We start from the raw sequence: 19,138 nt of genomic DNA, 5'->3' as shown, positions 1-19,138 counted from the left end.
TGTGGTTACAATGGCAAGAAAACCTGCAAAGAAAGCGAGAACTCTTCTGTTGGCAAGCTCAAGCAGTTGGTTAGTATGGAAGTTGCCTTTCTCTAGCTCGTTTTCTGGCCGGAGGTCAAAACAGGACGGATAAAATTCTTATGTACATGTATGGTATTTGGATGTGCTTGAATAGAGCTGGAATGTTCAGTGAAATTCTGGTAAGATTACAGGGGGCTCAAATTGGCAAACGTTAACTGGCGGTATAGCAGTGTCTGTTCATCATCATCGGTATCAGCATCAAGAGTGTCCTCACCTTCATAACATACAGCTCTTCTGATTCAGGAAACCTAGCACGTGAATATTCTCCGCCGGTAGGCGAATCTTCTAATTCTATTTGTTGCATCTCTGATTCTATTAAAACTTCCATCCGTGCACGCTCCCTGTCTCTTGGGTAGGTGCAATATAGGAATGAGTAAATGACACAACAGAGAGCCATTGGAATTCCTATTGCTGTATATAGTGCTTTTGCCAATGACAAAGCGTTCCCCCTATCCGTGGCAATCTCTTCAGATGCACTGGACCCTTGAGGAACTGGTTTATAACCATAAACGCGTTGAGCCAATATCCCAACTACTGGAGGAACGAACGATGAAAGTATGGACTCGAAAGATCTGTCCAAAGCATATACATTTGTTCGGGATCTCTCAGGAACTATCTCTGCAAAAATCGGACTACATAGACCATGCCATCCGTTAGTGTTTTTGCTTTACTTTCCATAAAAACGTAAGGAAATTAAAGACAGACAGAACTACGAAGTTTTAAGGCTTACTTGTTTGTAGCTGGAGCATTCCATGAAATTAAGAAGCCCATGATGAACAAGATGAAACCATGGATGACAAGCGTAGATGGATCCGCAGGTAATGCAAGCAAAAGAATTGCTGCAAGAGGGATGGCAGATGTGGAGCTTATCTGTGCTAATATAATCCTTCCTGCGTTTGGAAGACGCATGGAAAGGATATCTCGCATTTTACCTCCAAACAAGCCACCGAGGCAACTTCCAATCACAAACAAGGCAATGAGGAAAGCGGATTTCCCATGAGAGAAGCCAGTAAGTTCCAACCACATGGGCGCAAATGACAATGCTGACCAAGGAAATGAACCAGTAACACCCTGCGCCACAACGATCTGAAAGGAAGGAATTTTAATAACCGACATAGCTTCTAGGGCCAGTTCCTTCACGTGTGACCACAAGGAACTACTAGAATTCTGGCTGCTATCTTTTGTTTCACAATCTGGAAAATGTGGGTCAGTGGCGTACAGACGGACTAAAATACCGACTACAACACTAATAAATCCAACAAGGTGAAAGGAAATTCTCCACCCATGGATTCCCACGACTGTTATTGGAGGTATCAATATAGAACAAAGGCCACCAATTATTCAACCAACATTGCCCGTTAGTTGAAGCCATCCGAAAGCCATACCTCGGTTGTTGTCATCAGTTGAGTCAGCTACAAGGGACTGGATAGGCGGAGTAACTAGAGCAAGGCCAATCCCATTCAAAGCTCTGGATATAGCCACCTGATCAATAAAAGCTGAATGACTTCAAAGTGAATAAAACAAGCTGGAATCAAGCTAAACATAATGGTACTTCTCTCCTTTTGTTTTGATAACTTTAGTTATCAGTTATAACCCCCTTTTGAATCAATTATAAAACAAACACTTCACCTTTTTATTTTATGCTCGATTTCTCATGCACGATTTTTTGGTTCTTTACTGATTTGATAAGTAACGTATTAGAGACGTGATACAAGTGAAACTGTCAAACTCTGTTATGCATGACAGTAAGGAAGTAAAAGTTTAGGTATCATTTTAACGAAAAAAGAAGTTAAAGGAAGCGGAAAACATTCGTTTTTTGGCCAGTTTGGGATTGCCGTGCCTTTTGAATCAATTGCTTTTGCTGTGCTTTAAGAATAATCAACTGCAAAATAAAGTAATTAAGCGTTTAATAAACTGTATTTTTAAAAGTGCTATGAGTATGAAAAGCAGTGTAAAAGCATCGTCTAGAAGGATGGGCTTTGGATCTCAAAATCAAAATCAATTTCAACCCATTTAAAGTGTCTTTGAATCTCAAAATCAATTTCATTAAAAACACTTTCAGTAATTTTAAAAACACTTCCAAACGAGCTCTTTGTAATCTTAAATTTTCTGGACACTGTGTGTAGGCCAATTAGGTTAGAATGGGCTTTGGTTTTAAGGAAAGGGATCTTCTCCGAATCTCTTCCATCAAATCTACCCAATCATCTAATCTGAACTTTTAAAATTTGATCAAACGGCTAAAGTTATTATAATTTTTCCTTATTTGTAGTCGTTAGATCAAATTTCAAGAGCCTGAATCGATTGATTGGGTGGATTTAGTGGAGGAGATCCGGAGATGATTCCTTTACTGATTTTAATAGATCGGTGACAATTCTTTGGGTTTCCCGACCAATAAAAAGGGCACAAAATTGATGCTTTTTTTTTATTTTTTATTTTATTTACTTTTTTATTTTTGTCCTACAACGATGTTGATTGCTATTATGTATACTCTCTGGACCACTTCAAGACAGATCGATCATAAGATTATTATTAAGGGATTTATAACATGTATAATGACCAATTGTACCTATATAAACGCTACTAATATTCCAAACTATAAAATACATTTACAAATCCTTCGGATCTTTCATCCACGTGAGGTTTAACATGCATACTCACTCTCAACCTTGATCTTGAATCACACTAATCGCACACTAATCGCACATGCCTGCAACCCCAACCTTGATCTTGAAGGCATTAACAGTTATTGTTCGGGTTAGATATGTCCCTTGCACAACTCTTCTAGATCTTGCATGTCGGGCAAGGTTTGCTACTTGGTGTATTGCAATATGAGTCTGTTATTAGTTTGAATGGTGCCTTTGTTAGGCCTTGAAGCTCACAATTAAAACTACTATGGGTCTGAGCGTGCCACCGTTATTTTTGTATAATAGATTGTTATTTCTTGGTTATTAAATGGATTGATTATCTGCACCACAAGTTATTTAGACTTATTGGTTCGATTGGATTGTTTACAGATGGGTTAAGTCTGTATAAAGTTATTTTTCTTGCCTTGTAAACAAGGAATTTTACTCATAATATCATATGCCCAATTAAAAGGAGTTTAGGGCCCTTCAGATTATTTCTTTGGTTACAGTTAACACTAAAGAAACAAGGTTAATTATTTTAACAAGATTAATCATAGATGAAACTTTGAACAAAAAACAATCCACAATGATGTAAGATACAATGAAAGATGCATAAAACAACATATCTACTTTATGTAAGTACAAACAAAAAAGACTCGGGCATGATTATGACCTTGTCAGGCAAGGTTCGTCGTCTTGCAACCACTTCTTTTTGTGTTTTACAAGGATTGTAATCTTTGGAGAATGAAACATAAATCGGGTTTACTAGAGAGATTCGATACTACAACATTGGGGAAAGGTAGCAGAGCTTCTAAAACTTGACAAAAGATGGCTTTCTATGGGGGGACCTGCGACTAAAAGGATAAATTTTGGACAAACTAAAGCTTTTTGGCTTCTTGCTTGCTGGAGTGCAAAGTTGGATGTCTTTTGATTGATTGGTTGAGTGTCTTTCTTCCTTGTGTTCTTCGCTGCTTTTATAAACTCTCTAGCCCGATTGTCCAAGCCTCCCCTTTTGGTGATGGCCTCAGAGTATGGTGAGTCACCGTTTATTTACCTATCCATGCCCTTGAAAAGTATTTTTTTGTGGGGGGTGAGCTGCCCTCTGAGTGTCACTTCTCACATAGGCTTACTGTCTATTCCTTGGCAAAAATGATTTTTAATTTCTTCTTGGACTGTCGATTCGTCTGAGTCACCGTTTATTTACCTATCCATGCCCTTGAAAAGTATTTTTTTGTGGGGGGTGAGCTGCCCTCTGAGTGTCACTTCTCACATAGGCTTACTGTCTATTCCTTGGCAAAAATGATTTTTAATTTCTTCTTGGACTGTCGATTCGTCTGAGCCCAATCCTCCTTCTACTTTTTGCGTTCTTGGGCCTCCAATCACACTAAGCCCAACATTAAACATCCACTCCAACAGTTATAAAAGTAGAACCTTGTATTAATTCTTTATTAGCAAACAGGAGGGCATCTTACATGCTAAAAGAGAGGGGGGCAGAGAAGTGAACTAAATGGCCAACAACTTACCTCCATGACTAAATGATATCAGAGTATTCTCGCTACACGCGCATACAGAGTTATTTTTTCTCTTCTTTCCACATTTGTGCATGCATAAAAACATCTTCACTTCAAAAACACTTCGTATGTGTTCTACATGCATTGGTTTTATATGTCCAAAATTTCTCATATTCTGGCAGTGATAAAATTAATTTTCATATTTTCATGAGATTGACAAACTATTTGAGAAAAGATAGCAAATACAAATTATATTGCAGAAAGATTCCACACAGTAATTGCACCTTTACATTATAAGACACTACTCTTGTTAATTCCAAGAGATACAGACACAATTACGAAATTAATTTGAGATCTCCTTCTACATTGCTTTGGCATTTAACGTTTTTGATCGCACTGCTTTCATCCTTTTTTTATTGCAGACACAAATGCAACCACAGTAGAGCAAACAAAATCACACAAAATGAAAACACAATATAATAATCACAATTTCAGAATTATTAGGTCAAGTAACTATACACTTTTTATGCATTCTTTTATATAATCGTTTTAACAAACAATTAACTCACCCGTACTGCACCGTGATAAACAAAAAATGAGAAAAGAAATGAACGCTGTAATAAATATCCGTGGGCGGTAAAGTTAGCAAAAAGGAAAAAGAAATGCTACAGTTTTGTTGATAGTTCCATCCCACACACACACACACACACACACACACTTCACTGAATAGTCCAGAAATGAAATAAAAAACGTTGTTAAAAAAGATGAAGAAGGAATACCAATCTTTGACGAGCAAATTGGACAAGGGGTCCCAGATGCAGTCAATACATTGCTTTTCACAATAATAGAACATTTCATAAGAACACCTAGTAATGTCACCTCCAGGATCCATGATCAACTCAGCAATCTGAGATGTCCAACTGGGACCGAGAGATAAGATAAACTGTAAATGGAAAGACTGAAATATGAACCTAACTTGCAGATTACAAAGATGCTAATGCAATTACTACTTACTTGGCTCTGATACCAAATGGGGACGGAAGCTTACCGTGTATTGACGATTATGAGAATGAGGACAGCAATCAAGACTACATTCATTATCATGTATGGGAGTGCAGATATCATGCCAATAATGATATATGCAAAGGAAGAATTGAACAAATGATTGATCGGTATTTACCTTGAACTTGAGATACTCAATGAATTAACTGGGAGATAAACATAAATGCTAATTAAAATCAGTGGTGATGAAAATATTTTTCATAATGAGAATAATGAATTAAAATTAATGATGCAGATAGATGTTTAAAATACTTTTATTGATTTGGAAACCAACTTACAATTTCGTCTACTGACGATTGATAAGAAAACATATGGTGTTCGCAGGCATCCTTGATTGAAAATTAAATACAAGTGTTTGATATTTGATATTGGGATGGAGCTAAATCACTTATGTTCTGAGGGAATCCGTAGAAGTTCTAGCTCTTGGTGACTAAAGTCCGTTTGCTCTGAGAATGAACTCCTCTTTTATCTTGCTGAGAGGAATGATTAAGGTTGGGATGTTTGAGTCTGGGATTCTTGCTTGCATGTGCTGCTAGCTGTTAAAGGCTGGCAAATGATGAAACTTTCACTGTGGATTCACGCATTCTGATTTCGAATTGATGGATGAATAATAAAAAGTGATTTTACTATTTATGAATAGTGTCTTGTCTGCTGCTACTGTTGATGAATAGTTCCTTGTCGGAATGATTGCTGTTACTGTTGATCACATGGCTGGAACTGTACGATTTACATGGGTAAAATCCTTGAAATGATTACAAATTATTACATTTTGAAAATTCAATTTTAAATTTCAAATGGATCTTGAGAGTCTTGATAATCCGCTTGATCTGCCCACTTGACGGGAACTTGAGATGAAGCATCGGATGAGTCTGAATCAGATTCTTCTTCTTTGCGTAGCAAGGCTGCTTCTGCCATTAGCTTATCTGCCATTTCTTGGAGCTGTGAGGATTTCTCTATCTTCTTTGAACTTGTTGTTTTGGATGATTTGGATGACTTTGATTTGCCCTTGAGGGAGGATGAAGGACTAATGTTCAATAAAGATCGAGTGTTTTCTAGGATTTCTAGGGTCAAATGGTGGGACAAATTCGATTGCCAAAAAATTATCAGTTTGTTCTCATCGGAATTTCCAGTTGTTCCTGTTCCTATGGTCTTTCCACCAATCCATTTATGAATTTTTCTTTTCAAAATGGTTGGTTACTGTCTTCTTTGAGCATGACTCTAGACATGAACACATCTTTGCACCATCTAAAGTCGCTATATATATATCCAAAGAGAATATCAAATTGAGGTTAGCAAAAGAATGAGAAAAGAAAATGGATAAATAGGAAAGATGTGAGTCGCTAGAAAAATAACCTTTAGTAAACTCTGATACTTTTGTAATATTTGAAGAGAGTGCACACATTTATTACATTGCTTCATATTCTGTGGGTGGTAAAGAAAGAAAATACGAACACTCATAATTAACCATATGGATGTTTTGGCTAAAATAAAGACATGAAGATACCAAAAGAAGGACATGAGATACTAACAAAAAAGTATCTTTGAGGCTTTGACCCTAAACCCTAAACCTAAGAATGAACAACCCACAACTTCTGCTGAACGTGGGTGCATGATTTCAGCGTTGTTTGTGATTCATGTGTTCTGCAGAATAAGTGCAGATGCTTAGAAAAACAAACGAAAAGGAAAACAAAATAGAATTGGAATTAAATAAATTCAAAAAATTAGGTAAAATAACTAAAGGGTAAAAACCGGAAACAACGGCATCAAACTCCAAAAACTTGAATAATATAAAGAAAACTTGAGCTCGTGCGGAGAGGCTGGTGCAAAATAAATGGAGGCGCAAACCCATCTAGCATCCTATTCAAAACATCAAAGTCCAATCTAAATTACCATGAACCTTGATCTTCCAATTTAAAACCGTTATATTTCTTGTGCATCTAAAATAAACAAAAAATGTACATAAGCAGAAAGAAACTGATGATATTTTCAACATTATATCAAACACAATGTTTGGAGAGATTATACGCAATGAAATTGGAAAAGATTAAACTACCTTGCAATTCCAAGGCTTTTTTTTTTTTTTTTTTTTTTTTTGGTAGAGACGGATTAGGCGAGATTAGCTATTCGTTAGCAGTCGTGTGCGAGGCATCAACCCTCTCTCGAAGGAGGAATGATCGTTTCACCCAGAAACACCCCCTGGCCCCATTCCCTCTCTACTAGATTTTATTAATAATATGAAGAAAAAAGGGAAAAGTAATACAAGCGGGGGGAACTAGGCCAATACCTGCTAAAATAATTTTTGAAGCCAAACCTTAACAAGAAGTAGAAAACTACTTGAAACAAGAAAACCTAGTTACAAAAAAACAATGTCAAACTCATCCTAACAAAATCGAAAATATAGGCCGATAGAAAGATCATGATGATACGCGTTAGTAGCACAAGGAGGACAAGAATCCCACCAATAAACCCCAGGATGACCCAGTCCAAAATTTGCCTAACAGTTAGCCACCTGATTCCCTTTGCGAAAAATATGTGTAACTCTTATGCATATAGAACAGAGCAACGCTCAACAATTCAACCAACGAACCCTCAAATACCAGGGAACACGATTATGAGAAGCAGAAATGAAAAGAACAACTAAGGATGAATCACACTCAATCCAAAGAGAACGTCAACCCTTCTTCCAAACTAAGTTTACCGCATGAATTACAGTATGCAATTCAGCTTCAAAAGAGGTAACCACCCCTAAAGAAGTAGCAAAACACCCTAAGCATGAACCAAATTGATCACGAAAGATACCGCCAGTACCAGCCAATTCCAGCGATCGACGAGCTGCACCATCGGTATTCACCTTGACCCAATGTAGAGAAGGTGGTTTCCATATAACTTTAATAACATGAGGTGACTTGGCAAAACGACCAAACAAACCAATAACGCGAAGAATGCAAAGTTCTTCCACATAATTTTTCATTTTTCCCTTGCTAAGTGAATCAATTTCAAGGAGCTGACAATTAATTGAGCAAACAATAGCAGTAATGGATGGTTGAATATCGTCAAATCGAAGCTTATTACGTGCTATCTAAAGACAATATAAACAAACTCCAATTAAGCCCCATCATAGAAGTTGAATCTGAGAGTCATAGCCCTTGCGAATAGGATAAGTGAAGAAGGTCATCATATCATCCCAAACCAATTTAAACATTAAGACCAAACTTGATGTGAGAAGGAACATTCAAAAAACAAATGTCTTAGAGTTTCCACATGTGAACAACAAAGGGAACACATACACTAGTAAAAAAAAACCCTTGCGCGACAAAACATTAAACTTCATCACGCAAATCTTGCGCGACGAAAAACACATCGTCTTGCAAAGTGACGAAATTTTGCGAGGCGAAAAAACATCGTCTTGCAAAGTCACTTTGCGCGACGAAATTTTGAGCTTCGTTGCGCAAAGTCTTGCGCGACGAAAAATATATCGTCGCTCAAAGTCCTTACAAAAAAAAAAAAAATTATTTTTTTAAATCTTTGTGCAACGTAATTCAAATATTTCATCGCCTAAACCAATTTATTTTCGTTTTTTTATTTTTTATGCATAACACTTAAGAAATTGAACGGTATATATATTTATTAAGTAGCTTTAAATTTATTATTGTAGTTCAGATCAGGTTTTTGTTAGAAAAATATATTATTGTAGTTCGGATCTAATTTTTGTTAGAAAAATATATTTTAAATTGACAATCAAGTTAATTCATTGTATTCATATAGGGTCAATGAGTGTTGCTATAAAAAATCATCAAAATCGGAGTTGAAATAACCGTTAAATCGTGATTTTTTGTTTATAACGATCGAAAAGTTTTGTCCCGTTACTTGATCTCTGAATGTTTGTTTTTTGTGATTTTTGGTGTATATGATCTCAAAGTATATACAAACAAGTTTGACGGTTACATCATTGAAACTAGTTTTGTAGAATGCGTATCCCATCAAAACAATAGATTCACTAATACTTAGAGTTTATTTATATTTTCTTTAAGTATAACATAAGATTTTGTGATAACACTAGTGTAAATATTTTAAATTGAAGATCGTATTTAGTCATTATATTCATATAGGGTCAAGGAGTGTAGTTGGGAAAAATCATCAAAATCGGAGTTAAAATAACCGTTAAATTGTGATTTTTCGTTTATAACCGTCGAAAAGTTTTGTCCCGTTACTTGATCTCTGAATGTTTGTTTTTTGTGATTTTTATTGTATATGATCTCAAAGTATATACAAACAAGTTTGACGATTGGATCGTTGAAACTAGTTTCGCAGAATGCATATCCCATCTAAACAATAGATTCACTAACACTTAAAAGTTTATTTATATTTTCATTAAGTATAACATAAGATTTTGTGGTATCCACTAGTGTAAATATTTAAAATTGAAGACAATTTAGTCATTGTATTCATATAGAGTCAAGAAGTGTAGTTGTAAAAAATCATCAAAATCGGAGTTAAAATAACTGTTAAATCGTGATTTTTCGTTTATAACCGTTGAAAAGTTTTGTCCCATTACTTGATCTCTGAATGTTTGTTTTTTGCAATTTTTGTCGTATGCGATCTCGAAATATATACAAACAAGTTTGACGGTTGGATCGTTGAAACCAGTTTTGTAGAATGCGTATCCCATCAAAACAATAGATTCACTAACACTCATAGTTTATTTATACTGTCATTAAGTATAACATAAGTTTTGGTGGTATCCACTAGTGTAAATATTTTAAATTGAAGGTCAAATTCAGTCATTGTATTCATATAGGATCAAGGAGTGTAACTGTAAAAAATCATCAAAATCAGAGTTAAAATAATCGTTAAATCGTGATTTTTCGTTTATGACCATTGAAAAGTTTTGTCCCGTGACTTGATCTCTGAATATTTGTTTTTTGTAATTTTTGACGTATATGATCTCGAAGTATATATAAATAAGTTTGACGGTTGGATCGTTGAATGGTGTGTGTGTGTGTGTGTGTATTAAGTAGCTTTAAATTTATTTATTTTATACGTATAACACTTAAGAAATTGAACGGTATATATATTTATTAAGTAGCTTTAAATTTATTATTGTAGTACGGATCTGGTTTTTGTTAGAAAAATATATTATTGTGGGTTTTATGTAAATAAAAAATTGAATTTGAAGGGAGTAAAGTCACATTTTCAGTAAATTTTATTATTTTCATTTTCATTATTTATAAAGATTATTTTTATAAATTTTACGCTACGAACCAATAATTTGTTGCACAAAATCCTTAAATTTGGATGGGAGCCAAAAATGGGATGCGGGATTGTTTTTTAAAATTTTTTTTAAGACTTTGCGTGACCAAACTCTAAAAATTTGGGCGGCCACCAAAAATGGGATGCTGGAAATTTTTTTTAAAAATTTTATTCATGTGGTCGCGCAAAACTTTGCCCGACCAACACTTCGTCACACAAAACTCTAAAAATTTGGGCGGGCACCAAAAATGGGCCGCGGGAATTTAATTTTTTTTTTTTTTGTGGTCAACCAAAACTTTGCGCGACCAATTTTTTGTCGCTCAAAACTTTGCGCGACCAATACTTTGTCGCACAAAACTCTATGCGACCAACACTTCTTCGCACAAAACTCTAAAAATTTGGGTGAGCAAAAAAATGGGAGGCGGGAATATTTTTTAAAATTTTTTTTTAGACTTTGTGCAACCAATATTTCGTCGCACAAACTCGTATCCTTCGTCGCGCAAAGTGATGTGGTTTTTAAAACCAAAATAACTCCTCCACAATTTTCTCAATGTCTTTCTCTACTCTTACCTCTCCTTTCTCTTTCCCTATCTCCAAATCCGACCCTCTCTCTCACACTCACTCCTCTCAATTAATCTCTCTTCTCTCTCTTCACTATCTCTCACTCTCACTCACTCTCTCATCTCTCTCTCACTATCTCCTCTAATTCTCTCACACTCCCTCCTCCCTCTCATTCTCACCCACTCTCAATCTTGCCAAAAGGTATATTCTCCCCAAATTTTAATTTTTTTCATTAGTATATGTTTTTGGAGTTAGTTTTGAGTTTGGTGTAGGGTTTGAGGTCAAGTATAGGATGAGGAGTGGAGTTTGGGGTCGGTTTTGGGGTATACCAATTTTAGGGGAGATTATGCCAATTTTTTGTTATTTGACCATATATATATATATATATATATATATATTTTTGTAGGGAATCGTCAAGACTTTGACGGCTAAAGTTGAGGATTAGGACGTTATCGAAATATATCCCCTGCCACTACCACCACAATAGACTTGTATTAGGATTTTATTATTGTACTTTGTTAATTTATATGTAGATTTTGAATATATTATATATATTGGATAATTTGATCACTATTTTTCATATGTAATTTTATTTTGAATATGTCAATTTAAATTAAAGTAATTAAAAAAATAAAATCATACAATTAAATTAAATTAAAAAAGTAAAAATTCAAAAAATCTTGCACTACCAAATATTTCGTTGCATAAACAATTAATATAATTAAATTAATATAAGAGAAATAATAAAACAAAAAGTCAAAAACCTTGCGTGACAAAATATTTCGTCACGCAAAATATTAAATTAATTTATTTTAATTAAAAAAATTTAAAAACAAAAATCTAAAATTTAAAATATTTCATTGCGCAAAGTAGCTCTACGCGACAAAGATTAATTTTCATCGCGCAAACCCTATCATCACAAGCTTTACGAGACGAACCAAGTGCGACCAAAATTTTGTCGTGCAAGGTTTTGTGCGATGAAATTGTACTTTGCGTAACAAACTTATTCCGTTGCGCAAAGTGTTTTTTGTTGTAGTGATTGACGGAAGAGCAAAGCCTTTATCCTGTAATAAAGAATCTGTAACAATTTTCCCGTACATGAATTTCTATAGAAAAAGAAAATTTCTAGGACGAAAACAAGAATTCCAAACCCAACAGTCCCAAACCACCAAGGGTTGCTTGCTTCGTTTAATATCATAGGCACGAGAAAGCTTGAGACGCCATTAGAAGAATCAGTCCTTTAGAAGTCTTGGGCAAACAAATAGAATAAATTTGATCCCAAATGAGATGTAAACTATCATGAAGAGAGGCAGGACAAATCCAATTCCCATCAATAATAAAGTTGGAGACCCGTGCATTCAAAATTTTACCTAAGGCCTTCAATTAAGAATTTATCCAACAAATTGGCATTCCAAAAAGAAACTTTTTTTACCTGAACCAATAATCCCACCTAAATTATGTTGTAATTCAGAAAAAAGGACGAAGACCAGGCCATATAGGAGAAATCTTATACGAGGAGGAGGGCAAACCATGATTATCGAAAAACCGACCACGAAAAAATGAAGAAGCCAAAGTAGAGGTGACCATGATGTCCCATAATTTTTTTAGAAGAAAAGCCTGATTCAAAGAAGCGAAATTTTGTATGCCGAGACCACCCTCATTTATATAGTGGAGCACAACACCGCTTCCTTGAAGCCGTCAAAAAACCACGAGAGTCTGCACGACCTGTCCAGATAAAATTATGACCCCAATTTCTGACTTGCACCAGCACAGTAGAAGGCCATCGATAAACCGAAAAACTGTGACAAAGCATCTAATAACAACCGATTTAATTAAAGCAACACGTCCAGCCATAGACAACGAACATTTTTTCCATTGAGATATCCGTTGACGCACTCTATCAGCCAATGACTGAAAATAAACCCTCTTCGGACGACCACGAAAAAGAGGAATTTTGCAAGAAACTATGGATCATAGGAATTTTGGCGTGAAAAAAAAAATGGAAGAGATGTTATAGGATGCGGAAGGAGGTAGCGATGAAGACAATCCTATAACCCTATATTTGCACTATGGATAATAGTTTAGTTTAATACTGGACATTTACGGCAATTATTCTGATATGTGTACGATAGTTGATAGATATGTATTTGTGCATAGAAATAGAAAGAAAAATAGAAGAAAAGTATCACTTAACAGAACCGAAGGAAGCTAGTGTTTTGTAGAACATATATATGAGAAAAGACTTGGTTCTGTTAATGAATAAATCTCATCTATCGGCTGGTTAGTGCCCATGAGTGCAGGAGTTTCTTCCTTTTTATTTCATCTATCAAGAAAAAATCATATTAATATAGTGTTCAACCGAAAACAAGCTTAGTCAAAATTTGTAAGCATACCATGCAAAGGAAACATTTCTTTGACAATCCTCTCTGATTTCATCTTCTTAAGTAAATACTCCCCGACTTCCCAACTGAAAATTTTAATCATCAAATCTTAAAGTTACGCTTGACCGGCTCTTGTTAATCTGTAAATTTACAGTTCAAACCTAGTCAACGGCACACATTTAAGGATAAACATTTGCACACAGAAATAAAGTCATATTGGACTTATTCAAAGGGTTTCAGTTGCATTTACATCAACTTGCACAGCATTTTCACTAAAAAAAAAAAGAAAAAAGGTGAAACATCAGCGGCCAATTGATGGATGTAATTGTAGAAATATCAGAGAGACGGGCCATACAGCCCACTTCCAACAACACCGATATTGTCCCCAACTTGGTAATTACCACATGTACAATCCGTCAGGTGTGGTGTTATATCACAAAAGGCCTCTTAGTGGGTCACATATGGGAGATCCACACATCGGCAACCACGTGGAGTCAAGGGGACTCACCCTACACGCAGGGCCAAGGGACCCACCATCATCACACGGGGTCAAGGGGACCCACCCATCACATGGCAGTACAGTACGGGCCTGCTCCCTGGCTGACTCCACCCTACACGCAGGGCCAAGGGACCCACCATCATCACACGGGGTCAAGGGGACCCACCCATCACATGGCAGTACAGTACGGGCCTGCTCCCTGGCTCTGATACCAAGTAGAAATATCAGAGAGACGGGTTATACGGCCCACTTCCAACAACACTGATATTGTCCCCAACTTGGTAATTACTACCTGCACAATCCGTCAGGTGTGGGGTTTTATCACAAAAGGCCTTAGTATTAGTTAGAATGGGGTTATGATATTTAAACTATTACTTTTCTTTTTGTATGACCGTTGTGGGATTCAACATTAATCAACCAAAGAGTAATGATAAAAGGATGGAGACAAACATGTAATTGAAATGTAAAATCAAAGAGTGAAACAGAACAACGAAAATATACGATTGGAAAAGAAACTGAAGTGCATGATTAAAGTCGTGATAAGGGGTTGCCCTGCTCAGATGGACGTACAACTGAAATCCCAAAAACCTGAAAACAACACGGACTCTTGAAAAATAAAATTCATGATTCAGATATTTCTAAAATTTGAAACCAAGCTTAGTATAGATTAGTCAAACAGGTCCCCGATTACTGCTTCCAAATTGCCAATCTCAATCAGACTTTCTAATTGCATGCAGTTGTCCTATTAATCAAATGTAATTGCATTGTTCCACATGAAGCTTTGTTTTACAATGACAAACCTCTACGTTTGCTTTAAAATTAGGAAAAGAAAGAAGAAAAATTAACAATTAACAATTCAAGAATGTTACCAAGGAATGCCAAGCATAAAGAAAAAAACCAAATGAAAATAATATCACATATTAACAATTGAAGAGTTGATTCTCATAAAAGAGCAATAGGCCAAACAATGTAATGCAAATTAAAAAAATTGGAAAGAAAAAAACAAAAAGAGGATCCATTTTTTAAAAAATGTACCGAAAGATTAAGGGTCAAAAATGAGGGAAACTACCTGCACAATTCACCCATTCGTACAATGGCTCACCCATTTGTTTTAGGTGGATCCATTTTCTTTTCGATAAAACGGTGGTGAAGTGACATTATAGAAAAGATGGCTATAGATAAAATAAGGCAAAAGAATGAAAAGATTGTTAACGAAGCCCATGAGAGGCTCAAGGTAAGCATACGCAAGTTTGATGGCATAAGAAACTTGAACATCATATTTGATGTAATAAGCATGGCACTTAACCATACAAGTATATTTTGTAAAGTCCTAGTGAATGACAATGAGTGTTTGATATTGCTTGGATAGCATATAACTTATTTCACAAGTTATCTGATATACGAGTAATATGGTTGATCTCTACGTCATAAGGATTATGGAGTCTTATATGTTGAATCCCACATCGGTCATACAAAAAGAAAAGTAATAGTTTAAATATCCTAACCCCACTCTAACTAATACCGAAGCCTTTTGTGATAAAACCCCACACCTGACGGATTGTGCAGGTGGTAATTACCAAGTTGGGGACAATATCGGTGTTGTTGGAAGTGGGCCGTATGGCCCGTCTCTCTGATATTTCTACATGGTATCAGAGCCAGGGAGCGGGCCCGTATTGTACTGCCACGTGATGGGTGGGTCCCCTTAACCCCGCGCGATAATGGTGGGTCCCTTGGCCCCGCATGTAGGGTGAGTCCCCTTGGCTCCACGTGGTTGTCGATGTGTGGATCTCCCACGTGTGACCCACTAATTGGGTCCCACGTGAGGGGGCGTGTTGAATCCCACATCGGTCGTACAAAAAGAAAAGTAATAGTTTAAATATCCTAACCCCACTCTAACTAATACCGAGACCTTTTGTGATAAAAACCCACACTTGACGTATGACCCGTCTCTTTGATATTTCTACATTATATTCATCCAGCTAACTTAACCAAATTTGATAAGGGTTTAACTGAAAGATATTGAATCATGATAGGACTCTTTCTTTGAGAAAACGATAAGGATATACAACTGTTGATAGGCCGATTGTGTAACCCTAATATTACTAAGACCTATTCGTGCAGTAAGGGAGACCACAGGATCAGTTTCTAATATACTTGTAAGAGGTAATAGTTGTATCGTAACCCTAGTACATAGTTGTCATGGTTCTGGCTCTTAATCTTTAATCAACTGTTTACATGTGGTATTAGTACTAAAATCTTACACTATTGAATATATTACGAAATATTGAACATTCCGCTGCATACCTTTCCAGTATAGACTATTAAGAGGTTAATTCCTTATCAACATATATATATATATATATATATATATATATATGTACATGTTTTATATATAGAATGATATGTTTTGTCAAGTTTTCACTGAAAGAGATTCTCTAACAATGACAGAGATGCAGTGGTGGATCCAGGATTTTAAACTGGAAGGTCCTAATAATAAAGGTCAAAAAATTTATAAATAAAAATAACATTGAAAAGTTAAATATAATACATTTCATTAAAAAATCATGTGCAAAAATATTACAAGCTATAAAATCCTAATTCAAATGTCCACAACGAGGTTTCATAGTCTGAAAATGTTCCATGATAGATTCATTACCAATACATGAATAAACATATTTCTCAATGTAAACAACTAAGCTGTCACTCAACCATTGATCTCCCATTTTGTTGCGAAGTGGACCCTTAATGATATTCATAGCGGAAAATGCCTTCTCCAATGAAGCAATTGCAACTGGTAAAACCAAAGCCAACTGAACAAGCAAATATACATATGCAAATGTTCGATGCAACCCTTTCTCCACCATTTTCTTAGCAAGCTCATTAATCCCCCACAATTTAGAAAAATCATTATTAGAACGCACAAAATGAATGTGAATATCAAGTTGATCTTGAAATGCCGATCTATCTCGATCTGTGAAATCTTTAGGATACATCTGAGCAAGGCGAACAAGCTTCTCTTTATCAAAAGCTACAAATGAATCATTCGGACTCAAACATGCCAAGAAAATAAGCAATTCAGTATTACCTTCAGCGAAGCGATCATCTAATTCTGTAAGTTGGAAATCAATGCCCTAAAAAAAGAGCTCCACTTTGTAATGATGACGATTGGTCTTTCTTGGAGCCTTACGCAATGACTTCCCTTGAACGACATATAAATCATCCATATTAGGCACCTCAATTTCATGTTCAACACAAAAAGATGATACTTTATCAACCAAAAGATCAAAATTTTCATCATTCCTCATGCAACGTAGTTGTTCTTTACATGTCTTGACTAAAGCCATTGCATTCACAATCTCTTGATCTTTTTTTTTGCAATGCTTGTGACAAATCGTTTCCAACTCCTAATATGGATTTCATCAAAAAGAGGAGGAACACAAACTCAAAAGATTGTAAATCTTTTAATAACCTTTTTGCTTCACCAGCACTATCATTGTAGCAATCTTCAACAATCATGTCAAGCACATCCACCACAGATAAGAACATTGTAATCAAACTAATCAAAGCATCATAATGTGAATTCCACCGTGTATCCTAGCACGTTTGAGACTAGTTTCTTGATTTCACCTTTGCCCCTTTTCAAGACAATCATTTTCAATAACTTTCATCAGTTTTCTTGTTGTTTCTCTTTAAGTGCATCACGACGCTTACATGAGCATCCAACAACATTCACCAAACTATTTGTCATTGTGCAAAAAGTGCCAACATCGGAGTTTTTCTTTGCTACGGCAACAAGAGCTAATTGTAGTTGATGAGCAAAACAATGAACATAGAATGCACAACTTTTTTCATCCAATTTCTTTTTAAGGCCATTGAACTCACCTCTCATATTACTCACACCATCATAACCTTGACCTTGTAGGTTGGAGTAGCTCAAATCATGTAGTTTCAAGAACTCATCAATGGACTCTTTTAGTTTACTTAAAGTTGTTTCGGTAACATGTTGGACTCCCATGAACCTTTCAATTACCGGACCTTTGTTGTCCACATAATGCAAAATCACCGTCATTTGCTCCTTTGTTGAAATATCACGTGATTCATCTACCATTATAGAAAAGAATTTACTCTCTTTCACTTCTTTCATAATAGCCTTAATAGTTTCGAAGGCACATGAATTGACAATATCTTTTTGAATTGAAGGAGCTATTAGCTTGAGATTTCCTGGAGCATTTTCCAACACAACTTCCTTTATTTTCTCATCATGATCCGCAAGGAATTGCAAGAGCTCTAAATAATTTCCCCTATTATTCAAAGTGTCATTTGATCGTGGCCACGAAAAGGAAGGCCTTGTCGCAACAAGAACTTAGTGCAATCTATTGATGCATTCAAGCAAAGACAACATGTTTGTCAAAACATTCTCTTGCATTCTTCCATTTTTTAAAGCCTACCCCAGTGAAGGCATTACTTCCTCATTGTTAAAAGTTGATTTTAAAGAGATAGCAATGAAGACAAAATGCCGCATCTTTGGATATACTATGCTCCAACCAATCATATTCTTCAAACCACGAAACAACAAATCGTCGCTTTTTCTTTGCATGCAAAGCGTATGGGAACTCATACTTTGTAGGCCTACAAGGTCCCATTTGCAAATATGCTCTTTGGACCTCATCTTGAATATTAGAAGGATAGTCCTTCATTCGAATTCTTTTTCCCAGGTCTCTCTCAAGATTATTAAAATCAATATCACACTCATTTTGTCATGAGCTCGAACTACCCGAACAAGTCAATGGTGCTATTTGTTGGAAATGTGCCCTAAAACCAATCATATGATGATACTTTATGGACATTTCACATGTTAAACTAATCTAGTTTAATGTAAAGGGCAAAGATTATTGTTTGAGCCGTCTCATATAAATGTTATATGCTTAAACGATAAGTCCAAGGAATATGTGATTGGAAGAATGCGATCTAAAGAAATTAGATTCATCAGACCATTCTTTCGTTGACACATCCTAAACGTTCCTGATCATAGGATTGTCAATTGGGCATTGACAGTCCGTTAAGATCAGTACGTGCTATGTCTTCTCTCAGGGAGAGTGACTAGTCTCGAGTCATTGGTGTGTGTGACATCAAGACAAGTACGTAGGTGCTCAATAGAGAATGAGTTCA

The 19,138-nt window shown here is 35.8% G+C and overlaps 2 protein-coding genes across 2 annotated transcripts; both read right to left on the bottom strand.

Moving 5' to 3' along the window:
* Positions 1-232: 232 nt before the first annotated feature.
* Positions 233-1,933, bottom strand: LOC137726700 (uncharacterized). Its single transcript, XM_068465639.1, has 2 exons — positions 812-1,933; positions 233-713 (listed from the first exon to the last, which is right to left on the bottom strand). The coding sequence occupies exons 1-2, from the start codon at positions 1,195-1,197 to the stop codon at positions 233-235; spliced, it is 867 nt and encodes a 288-aa protein (XP_068321740.1). The 5' UTR covers positions 1,198-1,933.
* LOC137726689 (uncharacterized) lies at positions 1,423-18,077 on the bottom strand. The gene is made up of 4 exons (XM_068465630.1): positions 17,852-18,077; positions 17,681-17,752; positions 16,626-16,997; positions 1,423-1,577 (listed from the first exon to the last, which is right to left on the bottom strand). Exons 1-4 carry the CDS (start codon positions 18,075-18,077, stop codon positions 1,423-1,425), a joined length of 825 nt encoding a protein of 274 aa, XP_068321731.1.
* Positions 18,078-19,138: the final 1,061 nt, after the last annotated feature.

The sequence above is a fragment of the Pyrus communis genome, chromosome 1 (assembly GCF_963583255.1).
Source record: "Pyrus communis chromosome 1, drPyrComm1.1, whole genome shotgun sequence".
In the NCBI taxonomy this organism is placed as follows: Eukaryota; Viridiplantae; Streptophyta; class Magnoliopsida; order Rosales; family Rosaceae; genus Pyrus; species Pyrus communis.
Note: the sequence above shows the minus strand (reverse complement) of the source record. Positions and strands in the feature narration are given on the sequence as shown.